Source organism: Ciconia boyciana, chromosome 1, assembly GCF_034638445.1.
Source record: "Ciconia boyciana chromosome 1, ASM3463844v1, whole genome shotgun sequence".
NCBI lineage: Eukaryota > Metazoa > Chordata > Aves > Ciconiiformes > Ciconiidae > Ciconia > Ciconia boyciana.
The window spans coordinates 201905968-201923039 of NC_132934.1; the positions used below are offsets into that span (position 1 = coordinate 201905968).

At 43.2% G+C, this 17072-nt stretch overlaps 1 protein-coding gene across 1 annotated transcript in view; it reads right to left on the minus strand.

The window, feature by feature from the left end:
• Positions 1-12547, minus strand: part of DDX10 (DEAD-box helicase 10) — a 197456-nt gene extending 184909 nt beyond the window's left edge. The window contains exons 1-5 of the mRNA XM_072850575.1: positions 12290-12547; positions 3417-3477; positions 3053-3183; positions 1184-1342; positions 614-734 (exon numbers count right to left, since the gene is read on the minus strand). Coding sequence (XP_072706676.1) covers positions 614-734; positions 1184-1342; positions 3053-3183; positions 3417-3477; positions 12290-12499 — 682 coding nt within the window. The 5' untranslated portion in view covers positions 12500-12547. The remainder of the gene's footprint in view (positions 1-613; positions 735-1183; positions 1343-3052; positions 3184-3416; positions 3478-12289) is intronic.
• Positions 12548-17072: the final 4525 nt, after the last annotated feature.

Sequence of the window (17072 nt, forward strand, 5' to 3'; positions counted from 1 at the left end):
TTCGCATTTTATCAGCTTAATTAGCTTCTTAATTGCTTCTAAGTTCCTCAGGCTATGCTAAAGATTATGCAGTCCTTAGTGGCAGGCAAACCTTTTTCATTACACTGAAATTTTTATTCAGGTTGGAAGGATGAAAAGAAACAACGTTAACAATGCTAACAAAACAATTAAAGGAGCAGCGATCTGCCTTAAAATTAAAATAAAATTGTCTTCTATAACTGGCCCAAAATACACACACTGCAATGGATATTCCATATAGTTAATTATCACGTCAGGAAAAACACGAGAGCTACAGCCAGAAAGGAAAGGCCAGCATTAGCCAAGACAGAGCTAAAGGATTATATGGGACACTACATTTGGTTTTGGGTGCCTTACTAACTCACCTACTTGTTCTTATCATCCTAAGGAAGGCATACTCAGCAACTGTTTGAGAGAAAGTACACAAGAAAGGGGTTTTCTTGTTTTCTATTTTAATTTGTACATGTGTGAACTTAAATGCCATTTCATCTACATACCATGACTAGGATAAACTTTCTACCCAAGGAAGTGCTCCACACAATTATCAACTATTACAAAATATTTCTGAGTACTTTCAAGTACTTAAAAAACTTACTCAACATTTGCAGATCAGATGCATAGAAATATGAAGTTTCATCCATGTGCTGCAGAAGCCGTCCTGGAGTGCAAATTAGCATATTTATGTGGTGGATTCTTTCAGACTCTTCTTTCAGATCCTGAAAAGGAGTTAAACCAGCTTAGCTCTAGTTGTTCACACCAGAAGCCCAATACCAGAGATGACCAGGCCAGCTTAACCTATTAATAGTTTTTAGAAAGAATAGTCAAGGATCAGCCTTTCCTCTTTCTACAGAGATATCACAATTTCTTCAGCATGCTCACACTTGTGGCTTGAGCAAAAAGTATTTCAGAATAATCTAAATTAACAGGATAGTCCTGGAAGGCTTGGCAGGAAGGTCCATCCAGTCACGTAACCTGGAAAGACTGTAAATACACAAAAGCTTCACAAGACACAGAGTACACAGACAGGAAAACGAGTGGGTCTGATAGGTTCCCATTAACTACTCTCTTCCCTCACTTTTTATTTCCAGGGTTTCCTTCCAAAACTAGCACTTAATCATAGCACTCATTTATGCTTCAATACAGCAAACTCCAAGAGAGGACACACCTTTCCTCCAATGATAAGGCCAGCTGAGAACTCATGATTCTTTCCCACTTTACGCAGAACTTTGAAGGTTTGATATGCCAGTTCCCGGGTAGGCGATATTATCAAAACTCCCAGTCCATCGGCTGAAGTCCACTGCTGGCGATACAGGAGTTCCAAAGCCTGAAAAAAATACCGTATTCTCATCATAAAAATATCTGAAGGAAAATAGGTAACAACAACAAATTAGTAACAAAAAGTGTCGTAAAAAAAAGACAAAGCCACACTAATTAAAATAATGACTTGAAGAAACATCAGTACACATTTCACATAGTTTGATTATATATCAGTTCTAACTGATGGTAATGATACTTACTGCAGCAAAGTTCCCCAGTACCAATCTATGACAGACAGTAATGGGTGGTAAATCATAAACATTTTACTGCACAATTAATCCTACTCTGCTAAATTCTGGAAATTAAGCCTTAATCATTTATATGAGAGTAGAAATCAGATGTAGAAAAACACAAGAAACTTCCCTGTTCATAAGGTTTTGTGGGAACCAGAAAGAGAATGAGCAACTAGAAGAAAGTCAATTACTGCAGCTTTAATTCCAGTTACAGACTTGCAGCAGTACTATACACACATGCTATATACAGAGCATTCCAACTAAAGTTGCCATAAACCTCAGACCAGGATTATTCCTCTTCTTATGAATTCACACTGCAGAAACACTGTCTTAGTCAGCTAATCCTAACACGAAGATTTCATAGGTATGAATACCTGAAGCATTCTGAAATACTGAAGGCTGTTAAGCATCCTTGTACAATTAATTTTTGTTTTTTCACTCTTCATCTCTCCAGCTCCTCTTATCACTTTTCTCCCCTAAAACTGTTTTAAAATAAGGTTTGTAAAGCAAACTACTTCTACTCCTAGATTAACTAATTGAGCAATCTCATTTTTGTTTCTCAAGTTCACAAGACTATCTTTTGAAGTCACCTACTTTTTTTTTATTCTTTATTAATAAAAAATAATTCTTAAACAGCATAAAGCATAAATCTTCTCAATTAGAGAGGGTATTTAAAACACCTACTACTGTTCCCACAGTTACTGACAGAATAGGCTCCAAAGAAATTTATGGCCACAAAAACGCAAGTAATGTTTAAACCAAAAAAACCCCCATAATCAAAACAACATTTATTTTTCTCTTTATCTAATCATAACATGATGGGGTTTGTATCCACTTATATGTTCACTTTAAGCAAATGTCTCAATTATACTTTCAATTTGAAGAAATGAAACGCAGAGCACAATGTTGAGTAAAACAGTCAAACGTATTATCCATGACAGGGGTTTTCATCCTGTTTTGCCACTTGCACCTGGAAGTGATTTCTAAGGAGTCCACAAAAGACAACAAGGAAATGGAAGTCCACAATCACTAAGATTAAGTTTGCTATATAAGGGCCATATCCTAAAATTTTAAAGGGGTGAAAACCACTCATCTAAAAAAAGTCTAAGGAACTGAAGAAATGTCACCATTCTATTCCTAAAACTACACTTAGTTTCCAAATTTTAAAAGAATTGGACAACTAGACTTACACCAGGAAAACAGATTCCCGAGAGAAAGACAAAGCAGTTCCTAAATCACACAGGGTCTACTAAGGAAAGGATCAAAATGCAGTTTCTAAGTGTCAGAATATTCCTAGGGCCAAAAATATACTTCTTTCAGAACCTCAAGTAGCTTTATTAAATTAGTATCTTGGCTTTCTTGGAACACTTGGATGAGGTGAATTATAACTTTTCTCCCAGGATCTATTAACCTAAGCCGTTTAACATCCAATACTTCCCGGATAACTTGGTTTAAGTACAAATGGAAGGATGTAAGTTACTTACTGGGACAATAAAAGCCAAGGTTTTGCCTGATCCAGTCTTTGCAGCTCCAAGCACATCTTTACCTTGCAAAGCCAAACCTATGGTTTGCCTCTGTATCTCCGTTACCACGCGATACTGAGCTTCTTGCAATCCTATATTTGCAGTGTGGGAAGAGAAGAGAGAGTGTGGGAGGGGAAGGGGAAAAAAAATAAAAATAAATCTTTATTTTTGTCTTGTCCAGAGCTGTATTTCTCCATTTAGAAAACACTGTACATGGCAATACTTATCTAAAACTTAGTTTAAAGCAAAAAAAATGTTCAGATGCAGATAAATAATACATTAATTTTTACTTAAATTAGTTTCCAAAGAAAACTTTTGTACTCACCTTTTAGGGTTTTCTTTGACAATGGAAAATCTGAAAATCTTTGAATTTCACTTGCATTTATCTGAAACAAAATAAGTTTAATCAGTGTTCACAATCTAAGAGAAATTAAATAGCATTCTTTAAGTTGCTGTTAGCATAAATGCATAGTAGTTCAGTATGACCTGATCCAAGTTAGCTGGTCAGGCAATCTCTACTAGTTTGACCTAAGCCAAACTGCTCTTCTACCATAAACTGTTTAGTAAGTAATAAGATGTACTTTAATCATGCAGGCTAATAGCACAATTTAAAGCTCAAATCATCATGAAATCACAGAACAGTTTAGGCTGAAAGGGACCTCAGGAGGCCTCTACTCCAAGCCCCTGCTCACAGCAGGTCAGCTCTGAGGTCAGATCAGGCTGCTCAGAACTTCTTCCAGTCCAGTCTTGAAATCGTTCAAGGACAGAGACTGGACAGCCTGTCTGGGCAACCTATGACTCTGTCTGGCTGTCCCCATGGGGAAAAAGCATGCTATTCTGAGCCTCTTTTCTGTCAACTTACACCAGTTGTCTCTCATTCTTCCACCCTGCACCATCTCCCTCAATGACCTCCCCAGGGGCACTGGGGGCTTCTGGAAGGTCCCCTTCCCAACCCCAAAGCCATCTCTGCTACAGACTGACAAGCCCATCTCTCCCAGCTTCTCCCCACAGGGCAAGTGCTCCAGCCCCACCATTTCAATGGCCCTCCACTGAACTGGATCCGCTTTACTGATGTCTGTTTCTTATTAGGGGGTCCAAAACTGGATGTAGAATTCTTCAGAAAAAAAAAAATAAAATTAAAAAAAAAAAAAATCACATTTTAAAGATATTGCAGTATGCAAGCAAGGTCTAAATTTTCTACAATGCAGCGTGCCACAAGCCCCAGACATAACTTGCAATTAAACCTCGTGTTAAGCATTTCACATACATACACTATCTCCAAAAATCAGAACTTCTGTAGCCTTTTTCTCCAAAACTGCCTCAGTCAGACTAACTGCTAATACAGATTATAATAAAATAAATATGGCAAAACACATAACTAGCCAATTATTTCATATTTCTGTGTGGCTGCAACAAGCATGGCGTTTATGATTCATGCATGCTAAGCATAAATTACTTTTCCTGGGAATATCCACAGAGGAACAGTTTGTTTTTGGAGGCTACTGCAAATGGAGTAATGATAGTTGCATCCCATAAAGTGGAACTCGGAGCTCTTACCTCCCTTCTTTTTTAACTATTCCAGCTTAGGAAAAAAACATTACTATGCTGCAAAGTACACAGCCATTATCTTCCTGAAAAAGAGAAGCTCACCTGCACTGGCAACAATCCAACCCTTACTGCTCCCACCCATAAAGGCAGACTCCTTCATCTGCAAGGACCACATGCAAACACTGCCGGCAGCCTCCCTACAACCTTACTAGAGCTAAGCTGTCCATCTGTATTTTCAGATCCCTTGAAGCAATGAAGATGAAGTGTATTCCAGCTGCTGTATGAGACCAGACATCACAAAAGCAGGTAAATGTTCTGCAGGATAAAGGCCTGGTAAACAAACACTTCAGGAAACAGCTCCAGATAACGAACACATTTCTCCCCCACTCCACTTTTCCATTTTGACTCTACAGTTCTAGCATCAAGATTTTTTTGCATATACTTAGCATTAGGTTATGTGATTAAAGATTAATCACTGCAAACACAAAGACCCCGCAAGAATCAGTGGAGCAACATCAGGGAAGGAACCCAACCAACATCAGCACCGCACATCGAGTTAAAGCACCTTGACTCAGCTGCTCCCAGGGACGGTCAGAGGAGGGGGCTCAGCCCATGGTCCCTGGGTGAACCCCACCGAGGAGCCAGTGGGGCCATCCCTCCCCAGGCTGGCGGGGGTGAGTGCCTGCAGGGTGTGGGGCTCACGGGGGGCTGCAGGGGGAAAGCATTTGGGGACGTTGCACAATTTCTTATAAGGTGTATTAAGGGGGTTGGGGGAATGTGCAAGACTTGTTATGGGAAGGTTAGGGGAAGGATCAAAGGCAGGGAAAGGGCGGGAACAAGGTGGACTGGGGAGGAACCAGTGTGAGAAAATAGAGGGAAAAGAACATAAAAGGGGCTGGTCCTGGGTAACAGCTGGCTGGTCAGTATGCTTGTCTGACCAAGCCCTGCACCCCATCGCCACAGCCGGCCCTACGGTCTTACTAAGTACTCTTATATAATGATGTAAATAATTATTTAGTACTAATAATAATTACTCTTGCATTCTTTCTATCCATCTTCTGTGTGGGCACACCCTCTATTCCCAGCCTGCATAAGAGACCACCAGCAACCTTCAAGCCAGACCAGGGGGCAGCAGCATCAGAGCCAAGTGCCGGCAACTGGAGCGGGACCACGAACCTCAGAGGCTGGAGGGTGCCGGTGCCAGCACCTGGGGAAACCGGGGCCTGAGGCCAGCTCTGGGACAGACTGAGCAGCTAATGCCAGCTACCAGAGAGACCCATTTTCCATGTTCGAGTACATATTTGACTAGCATATATTAATCCTGATCAGACAGAGAGGAACAGTATGTGCCGCCCGTGCTGTTGTTCACGTGTCTGCAAGCACTGTGTGCGTGTGTCTGCACAGGTGCTGATAACGGCACTGCTCTGTCCGCGTTCGTCTGCGGCTGGACATGTGTGTGTGCACACATATGTACCTACTGGGAGTACATGCTCACCCTTGCTGCAGGCTGGACTTGGGCACCCAGAACTGCAGCAATCTTGCATCTACCCGATTGGGACAAGAAGAGTCCATTTATGTCCTGAAGCTCATCAGATTCACCAACCTCTAGCACTTGGTATACTTAATTTTTTAGAGCTGTCCTACAGGGTCCAAAACATACTAAAAAAGCAGTTCATTGTCCTGACACGTACTCGTTTACTTCTCTGTATGCATCCATGCCTATAGCATACTTCAGAGCTGTTTATTACACAAACACAAAAACCCCAAGAGCATGTGTTTGAGTCCATGAGCTGGCTGAATGATTTACAGAAATGCTGAGATGTCAAGTAGCGATCTTTAGAAAAATGTAATACTTTCAAGTCTGTTCTAGTTGGTAGGAGATCATCAAAAGATGTGTACAGCTTCCACTAGCAAAGTTCACAACAATCAATAGCACCAGGACAGAAAAAAAAAAAAAAACCACAGAACTCAAAAAAAAAAAAAAAGACTACCGTATCTATAAAGCCTGAGCAGATTAAGAGTTAGGTAGACTACACAGCTTTGAATTCGTACTGATTAGCATCCGTAAACTGAGATTTCCAAATGTCAAACTCACAGCTTACACAACTTGTGCATTTCTAATAGGTATCGTTTATCTCTAACAGACTGCTGAACAGAAACCTCCCAACGCAAGGACCAAGCAAAACGGTCCTCCGACATTCCTGACAACTATTCCAGAGAAGGCATCAAATGAAGAGCTAATGGGCTGTCAGATCAGCCTCGTATCTCCTTCAAGTACCAAGCCTTCTGCAGGCTCTGCATATTATAGAAAACTAAACTATTTTTTTCCTGAGGGTTTATATCTGTTTAAAGCCCCTAGATCACAACACTACTCTTTTCAGCCTAGTTCTCTCTAGTAAAAACCAGAAAAGTAATTTAATGCATGAATTTGATCTCTAGATAAAAGGTAATAACACCCTTATTAAAACCCGGTTTTGACATATTTCAAGACAAAGCTCTTGCAAGGTAGATTTCAAGCTTCCACTGTGTCCTAGCAGAGCAACTAAACTTTTGCCAAATGTTACTTAGAAATCTTAAAGGTTAATTATATTTATACAACCTACTTGTGCTGAGAAGCACATACTTTAAGCTAGTACATTTCTGGGAGGGAGGAAAACTCCTACCAGATATCACCATAAATGTTTTTTTTCAACTTTCATAAATTGGAATTTCTGACAAATATTTCCAAGTTCAGTTGATAATTCTGGAGATATTATGTATCACATGCAATATTGCATACTGGGCTAATTCCCAGTCTTACTATTTTGCACGCTAAAGGATCACAACTCAGTGATGTATACAGGTTCAGTTTAATTTCAACCAAGAGACTGTCCACATAGGAAAACAGTATGCCTACAGGAGGGAAAATAATCTTACTAACATCAAAAGAGAATTCAAGCAATCCATTATGTGCAACTAAAGGGATAGATTTTAATAGGTTTGTGACACATGAAGTGGGCTATTGCAGCAAAATGAAATTGTTCTAAATAATTAAGGCTGCTTTAAGTATTTCAGTGGTCAACTTCTTTTTAACTCTAGATAATACATCAGTTCTTACTGGGTCAATCACAAAAGAGAGAAATAGTCTTCTGCTCTTCTACCTTAAACTCGTCTAAATCAATTTAAAAATCATTACATGCATAAGCCTAGCCCTTTTAAAGATGTCCAAGAACAAAAAAAAGTGAGAACAGTATTAAAAGAGCAAGGCACAGGAATGTTAGGAAAGGCCATGTCACAAAGCTTCCTATATTATTTCTCTGCCCTACAAACTTCCAGGAGTACAAGAATGATCTGTCGTAGTACCCTTAACTCCAAAGATACTGGTTTATTTTTAAATAAAGTCCAAATGGCAGGAGTAAGAAGGATTGGTGTTAGAGGTACATCTTCTGATAGATCTATTCCATATCTACATGTACCAGTGGAAAACACCACCAACATCTACTTAATTTGTTTCTCTGTCAGAAGTTATTACCTCCTCTAATCTGCTGGGAATCTGTACTTGTGAGCTCTCTCTAATCTGCTCAAGGTAAGAGCAGCCAGCTCATTTCAAATACTTCAAATGGTATTCTGATCTAACTTGACTAATTTGACATAAGCAGACTAGAAAGAGTTTACACAAACAGCTCTCCCCAGCACATCAGTTAGCTGTTAATGCTTTTCATGAGCACAACTGGATGGAGAAGACAATGTTCATCAACAGCCTTACAGTTAGGCAACAAAGTCGCTGGATCAACAGATAGCAGATCACCTACAAGCACATAACACAGAAAATGGTCCCAAGATTTGGACACACTGAAACTGTATTTCACGTTTTCCACCTATGCTGCCACACATTTGCCATCACATGTCAACAAATGACCAAAAAAAAAAAGCCAGTAACAACCTATCTTGGTTATCTCTTCATTATTGTTTCACTTTGACTTGTCCATTGCAGTCATTCTCACAGTGGAAATTATAGACAATATACTCTAAGAGGGAGGGCAAAGTGGATACTCTTGCATCCAACAGCCATGCTACCCCTATTCTATGCCACATGCAAGATAACAAAAGCACATGGAGATCTAACCCACCCACAGCCTGCGTGACAGAGACCCCAGCCAGTGCTCCTCACAGAGAGGAGCTTTCTAATTCCCTTGTCCCTATGAAGGGATATGCCTCATGCAGAACTCACTGGAGACCCCTGAATACCCAGGCACACGGCACTTCCTCACAATCCCCACCCTCACTACAACTAGGTGCAGCATAATAGGGAAGAAATGCAGGAGACCAAGTGGAAAACCTTGTCAGGGACCAGGAAAGGAGATATGAAGGACTGAAGACAGGAAGCTAGGTGGGCATCCACCTGTATGTTCACAAGCAGGAAACTCCTGGAGCAAGATGACAGCAAAACCCTGGAAGAGTTGAGACCAGGAGTCCCCAAAACTATCCAGATACAAATATACATTTACCCTGTCCTCATTCTGATGGATACATGCCTGACCACTACCAGCCTCTCTTCTTCAACCTCCATATATATACACAAACACAACCTCCCACTACCCACTCCTTACCTATGCTGCCCCAAGCTCCAGAGATACAGAGAATTATTACCCATGTCTCAGAAACAGATGCATGTGCAGACATGCACATTGGTGACACAGAAGCATCCATACATATTCACATAGCCATATATACAGCAAATAAAGGCAAGTATCTATGGAAGTAATTGACAAAGGTGACTATAAGGCCAGCATAAACAGAAATCTACATAGAATGAGTGGAAATTAAATACAAGTACCAAATGTATAGGATGTGTTTCAGGGAAAAGTGACTGCATTTAAATATTATGCAAAATATTTAAGGCTAGGAGTAGAGGAACAGACTACTGTAGAAAATCAGAATGGAGACTACTCAAACTAAAAAGTCTGAGAATTGCACATCTACCCATCACAATCCAGATATACCACCCTAAAATTTATGATGATAAAAAATGAATAGTGACCTCACTATGGAAAAGCAGGGGTTACATCATTCCCTTAAAGAATGTAGTTTCATTAACTCACTGCTTGTGTGTGTTCCTTTTTTCCTTTTAAACCTCTCTCCTGCTTACGTACATCTGGGAGCAACACACTCATACCCCACTATCTGCCAAGGATGCACTCCTGTAAAATAGAGTGGTATGACAGATAGCAAAGTAATTTTTCCCCTTAAGAACTAATGTAATAGAAAGGGATGCATGCAGGGATTTAATACATGCATACAGCATAAATATGGCAAAACTGTATAAGAAGAACATATATACTGTGTATGGGGAGAACAAAGTGGCAAAGGCAGCATCAAGTGGAGGAGATGCTGGCTTCCCAGAGATCATTTTTCAAAATATTTCTGCCACTTCATCTCTGAGACTGAATGCCCAAGATAAATCTTTTACTTCAAGCATTCTTGCTGCCTCCTTCTAAACAATTATATTTTTTTCATTGTCATAATCTTCCTCAAATGAATCTAGGTCAAGTAAGGGCAAATGACAGATGAAGAGGGGTCATGTTTGGCCATTCAGTCTCACACATGAAGAGGCTGTAATCCACTCCAAAAAGCCAGCATCTCCTCCAGTTGATGATTCTGGTGATCCTGCTCCTGCCTCTCAATACACCCACACCATATACATATAATTTCAGTACACAAGAGCAACATACTACTTAAGCTTCTGCAAACGTGTCTACTATGTTAGAAGAAAAGCTATCCCCTGAACTCAACCACTTTATCTATAAGACTATTGCTCAGAGTATTAAATGACCGGTGATGGGACTCCAAAAGAAGAGAAAGAGAAAAAAGAAGAGCTAGATATTGCCATAGTACCGTAAGGTGACGCAGCAGCCTGATTTGCATATGGCATTATCAAGTAAATGCAAGCTATTATCAAATGTAGAAACTATTAGGGCCTGACAACATGCAAAATTAATTTCACTACACATCTCCCTGTCTGTGTTCAAATACACAGAAATACAAAGCAATCTATTGTATATACACCACAATGTGGTATATAGACAATAAGCCCACCACCCTGGGATCTGGGCAGAGAGTTCACAAACTCTGTACACAGCCTTTGCCAAGTTCCTTTAACTCAGTTTCTCTCTCTTGCTCAGACACACACCCTCCAGAGACCATGCAGAGGCAACTGTCTAAGTCTAGGCTATAACAAGCAGTCCAACAGTACTGTAGTAATGTAGGAGGTTTTTCATTCCACAATGAAAGACACATACCTATCAGTGGTCATCCCACTCAGAAAAATACAAGCTTCTAACAATTTGAGCAGTCTGCTTTCACAGTCAGCATCTAAGTCCTCTTTCTACAGTGAGTAGAAAGATATTGCCAACACAAGTTAACTCAAAATTTATCCACAACAAAATGTATTAATCATTTATGTAGTTACCATCTTTAATTTTTATCATAAAAACAATGAATGGTAAGTCCATTTTTTCCCCTGAGAAATAATCTGTGATTCAAAACAGTAATTTGATCACCTTTGGAAGCATACCATTTGCTTTCAAACCAGTAAAGCCAATGATTGTGTGAAGCTTCAGAATACTAACTTGCCGAATCTTAACCAAAGGAGCTATCATGACCTCTTCGTGGTTTCTATACCTCTTGTCATTACTTTCTGCTCAATCAAATTACAACCACCAAAAAGTCTCTACTATCAGCTACGCTGAGTGCGTAACCAAGTACAGCTGCCATGCTCCCTCCCAGCAGTAGCTACAAATTCAGCAAAAGTTGGCAGGAGGTAGAGCAACACCACAGGGAGGGCACATCTAAGCTGTTATTCACAATTACAGTACTTTCCGCTAATCAGTATGGCTCAAAATCCGGCCATCTCCCAGAGGAATTCAAGGGAATCTGCGTGACAAAACCACCACCACTGACCCTGGCTCTAGTATTCAAATACCTATTTCCTAACTTGAGGTTAAACAACGTACTCTTCTAGTGTGATGTCTGCCTGTAGGGCATCTCCTACAGGGACGAACGTGTCCTATCCCCAACAGCGAGACATCCATGCTGCCTGGTCAGAAGGGCCAAGTGCCACTGGGTACAACCATTCCCACCATCTGCTTCAACCTCCTCACGGCGCTCTCACCCGCTCACTCCCCTCCTGAGGGTCTCACCACCCCTGGCTCCACAGCCCGACCACGGTCACCTCCACCAGAACCACTGGGCCTGCGGTTACTGCCCTCTCCTCCTCTGCCTGGGGGAGAAAGGAAAGGAAGGGAGGATCATCCCTGCCTCATGGAGGGGAAAGCCCTTCTGCCTGCCGCTGAGCAGCGTCACCCAACAAACCTGTTACCTACAGGCACCGCCAACAGCCAGAGGAACAGCCCTGCCGACTAGGGGTGCTCCCCACCCCTGCCCAGGACCCCCTCCTCACAGATTCCCCCCCCCCTCCTCCTCCCAGCCCTACCCCCACGCACACCACACGAGGAGAGGGGCCGCTTTTCCGCCCGCCGCAGGCCCGCCATGCCCACCGGCGGGTGCCCTCCGCCGCCGCCCTGCAAAGCCCCTCGCTCCCCGGCCCGGCCCGGCCCGGCCCGGCCCGGCCCAGCCCAGCCCAGCAGCACCAGCCGCCCGCCCCTGCCGTACCTCGGGGTAGCGCTGCACCAGACGGCCGATGCTCTCCCGCTCCACCTGCCACTCGGGCCGCTTCCGCTCCTTGCGCTGCAGCCGCAGCCGACTCGTCCGCCGGGTGTATTTCTTCTTCCAGCGCTCGAAGCTGCGCACCGGGTCCATCACCGCCGGCCCGCCGCCGCCACCGCTGCCGGCCCGGCCCATGCTGCCCCCGCCACCCCGCATGGGCCGCACACGGCCGCCGGGGGCGGGGCTGGGCGCAGGCGGAGCGCGTCAGCCGGCCGCGCCGCTGGGGGAGGGCTCGGCCCGGCCCGGCTCGGCTCGCTCCGGCTCGGCTCGGCTCGGCTCGGCTCGGCTCGGCTCGGCTCGGCTCGGCTCGGCTCGGCTCGGCTTCGCTCGGCTCGACTCGGCTCGCCTCGGTCCGGTCCGGCTCGGCTCGGCTCGGTTCGGCTCGGCTCGGCCGCCAGGGGCGCGGCGCGGCGCCCGCGCCCTTCCCTGGGCTGTGGTAAGGGTAAGGGGCTGCGCAAGGGCTGAAGAAAAATGTCACGTCGTGTAATATAACCCAAAAAATGAGCTCTTGGCGCAGCATGCAGAAATGCAGCAAGCAAAATGCGCTCTATGATGGAGATTATAAAACGAAAAAAAAACCCATTAAAAAAAATAAAGCCTTAATAGAACAGGAATGTGTGCTTAGTTCTGTCAAATTTCTTCCTCTGCAATACGGTGGTGTGGGGGATCGGGGGGAAGAGGTCAGTGACAAGTCTGTTAATGCTTTATTTGCTAATTCATGACAGGGAAAAACTGACAAATTTGGAAAAACCGAAAAGCAATTGGAAGCCATATGGTGGGCCTTGTGTTTTGAGATGCTGGATTTAAGCTGTGTTTGATGTGTGTTTTGACCCTTCATAATACAGTGGTAGTCAATGGCCTTGGCTCAGAGCCTTGAGCTGTGCGAAGGGTTGGCAGAAGATCACAGGGAAAACTACAAACATGCAGAGTTGTTTTACACTGGGTGGTATAAGGGTGGCCTCTATAAGAAGCACATATCTCTCAAAGTAACTAGATTTAATCAACCTGCAAATTTATGTTATGCTATCTTACATGTGCCACTTCTTAACCCCTCCCTACAGGGAAGGTCTGCATTGTCAGACAGAATTTTCTGAGTCAGTTTTAGGACTTCATCAGCACACAAAATGAAAAACAAAATCAGGCTGCAGAGTTATTGTGCCACATCATGAAGAGAAAATTACAAACATTTATGCAATGTCATAAGGAAGAAGTAAACACATGGATGAGGGGAACAGTGAAAGACTCCCAAAATAATTACTGTCTCTGATGAGGGTTTTGAATTCCAGAAAGCCAAGGGAAAAAGGGAGTGCCTCTTAATTAGCTCCACTTCTGCCATACATATGTTGCGTGTATCACTGAAGATGTTTTCCCTCCTCCCTGACAGCAGGGAAACCTGTGATCATAGAAATGTTTGTTTTCTCTTTAAAATACATTACATTCCTAATTTCAGGAAGGGCTGGAAAAATCTCCATTAAATATGCCCCCATGGGATCTCTCCTCCCAGGTACAGCTTTGAATGCAACGGTTTTTTCTAGGGGTTTATTTGCTGTTAAGAAGAATACGGAAGGGTATTGAAGGTTTTATTCTTGAAACAAATTTTTTTTTCCAGAAGTAGCTGGTGAAAAACTGTTTGCAGGAGGTGCTGTTCCACCCGAAGGATGTGCTTCTGGGGGGTGGCAGATCTCTCCCACGAGTACAGCACATTAACCTGACATGCAAAACAAGGTCCCAGTCTAACACGATCAGACTGTCGCAGGGCTCAGCTGCCACTTCAAGCGTTTCTATCTGTCTGCCTGTAATAGAAAAACAAACAAAAACCCTCCTGTGTCAAATTTCTGCTGTTGCAGCACTGGAGTGAGTTTAACCTTTTTGTAAGTAAATGCACAGGTAAAAGTGTTGTGTTTGAACACGCTGTCTTTGCTCACCTGGTCTGTGTTTTGTCTACAGGCTCCCCTCTCATAGCAGAACAGCAGCAGTGGTCTGTGAGTCACTACGGACATAAATCCTCAATGAAAAAAGTTATATGGAAAATAACATCTTGCCGTCCTATTTCTAAAACAACTCTTTTGCTGCTGTCATGACAAACGCTTTTAATTATGCCTATATGTTTCCGATGCTTGTTAATGATTTATTTGTTCATTAGCCAAGAGGTCCATATAGCAGGAAAGGAAAACCAGAAAGTCAGACGTCCTGTGTCCCGCAGGAGAAGGTAAAACGCTGGAGAGGCTCTCGGCCCCGTGCTGGAGGTCTGGGAGCCTGCAAAGGCCCGGGAGCCACCCTTCGGTTTTCTCTGCTGTCCTCTCACCGAGGGGCTTGCCTGAGAAACAGCCAGTGGTTTGTAAAAGTTTCCCTTATATACGTGAAAAAATGTTACAATCTTAAATTTTATTTGTTTACAACATGCAAGACTACTTCAGTTGTCTTGTAATAGTGCTATCCCTAAAACTGTTGCAAAAGCAGAGATCCTTCTGAGTAATAAAGAGCTTGAGAGAGAGAGAGGAGAAAAATTTGCTTTTACAAGCTGACAAACAAAAGATTCAAGCATGGTTGTTTACTTGCAATTTGGAGAAATGAACGGAGTATGGCTGTAGCAATAAACGTAACAAGGCCCCATACAAGACCACGTAGAAGGCAGCAGCAATTTTTTATTTTAAACAAGACTGATTTCAGTGGCAGTCATTCTCACATAGATTTCACTCTTGTGCATACTCAGGCTTTCCTACTCATAAGCACAAACGTGTATGTGTCTGGGCAGGGTTATCTGTGGTGACAAGGAGGACAAGGGGCACCAAGTATCAGGGTCGGGGCCCTGAGGGCACGCACCTGAGGCCTCCCCCTACACCCCACCTTTGGGCCCAGGAGCCCCATCTCAGCTGCCCCCTGGGGCTTCAGGCCCTGCCTGAGTTATGTCGTCGGTCCTGCTGGCCCCCAGCTCAGCCACAGCCATGCCTGTCCTTGCCATAGACCCCACTGATTGGGACTCTGAGCTGCAGACAGACTTCCTGGCTTGACCTGGGACCTGCTTCGTCACCGTGGACCTGCCCAGTCATCAATGGCTGTGTCTGACCCTGGTTATGGCCACCAGACCTCATTCTGATGCTGATGCTGATCCCGATGCTGACCCTGACCAGAAAATTGATTTCCCAACTTGACCTTGGACCTGCCTCATCACCACAAACCTGTCTGATGAGCTGGACTCTTGGTTGACCCCATCTGCTATCCACGAGCGTGCCGTGCTCCCTCGCTCAGGGTCTGTGTTATCACCCCTAGCTCCTGGCTCTGAGGGAGCAGTCAGCCCTCGCTGTGCGCTGACAGTCAAGCCCTCGTCACTTTTTCTGTGTTCATCCTGAATGGTGACAATGGCGCGCAATCTTTGGTATCCTTTATATTCTCTCCTGACAAAACCTCAGGGCCAAGTTGAGTTGTATCATACTGCTGTTGCTCCGCATCTGTGTTATGGGGCTTTCTTCATGGCATGGACTTAGTACAGTTGGCCCTACACCCAAATCCTGCCAATTCCCCATTCTTACATATATTCTTTCTTGCATTTCATGGTTGGTCTTAATCTTGTGACCTACTGCACATGCATCGCTCACTGCACTCCTGCACCATTTCTTCTGGTGCCTCCTGCTGCTGCATAGACTCTCATTCACGTGTCATATACCCTGGTTAAACATTTCCTTTGCAAACCTCTACAGGAATTTAAGATAACTAGAGGTTGATTTTAGTTAATTAAAAAAAATAACATTGTGTGTGCTTAAGTTAAACTTTGGTGTTTCCATTAAATCTTTGATGGTTTTGTACTAACCTGTTTTCTTTCAATTTTTCCACATAATCTTGATCACCTATCTAAAGAAGTAATCAGCAAACCAGAGGAAGTGACCCCAGAAGTACAAGATGTCAATGAAATACCACTAAAGCCTTTCTCAATGAAACAGCCAAGTGCTAGGAGAATTTCCTCAACTGAGAGGCTCTCAACCCTCTTCTCCTTATCTTCCAAGGCTTACTTGCTATGCTTCAGGAGATTTGAGAGAAAGCATGTAAGAATTTGCATCAGAAGATTGTGCTTGAGTGTCTGTGAATGAGACATAGAAACTTGGAAACACCCACAGTGAAAGGATGGATCTTCAGTGTAATATTTGCAGTACTACGATGTAACTTCAGACTGTTTTGAAAAAAATATGGAAATGGCAGTCAGATTTGTGAATGTTATTTTTAATAGAAGTAATATTCCTATAAGAAATTATTATGAAATTTTATCTGTCTAAAGGATGTACAGTATGACACAGAAAAATGGTAATCCTACTTGGAAAAAGAAAAATCACTTTAAACGAGCATTATTAGGTGTGGTGGCCAGAACAGTTCAGAGAAGAGGTGGATGTCAGGGGGGTGTCAGGGCCCTGAGGGCACTATTGAACCTTACTGTCCCTGCCTCCCTCCCCTGGGGCCTCTCCCGACAGCTGGCCATGGGCTCACCTCAGCCTAAATGTGTTACTCTGAGCACTGCAAGCTGAAAAAAAATCGATGCTCTCAATTTAAAAGAGAGATTTCAGCACTCTTATGCAGACCCAGGTAAGCAACTCTGAAAAAGCAGGCACATTAGGTGTTTGTAATGGAGAACAAAAAAAAACCCCACAGAGTACAGAAAAAAAAAAAAGAACCCATAGAAATGGGTTTTCCTATATTGGGTAGCCCTATAATAAAAGGGCTATCACCCAAGAAATTAAAT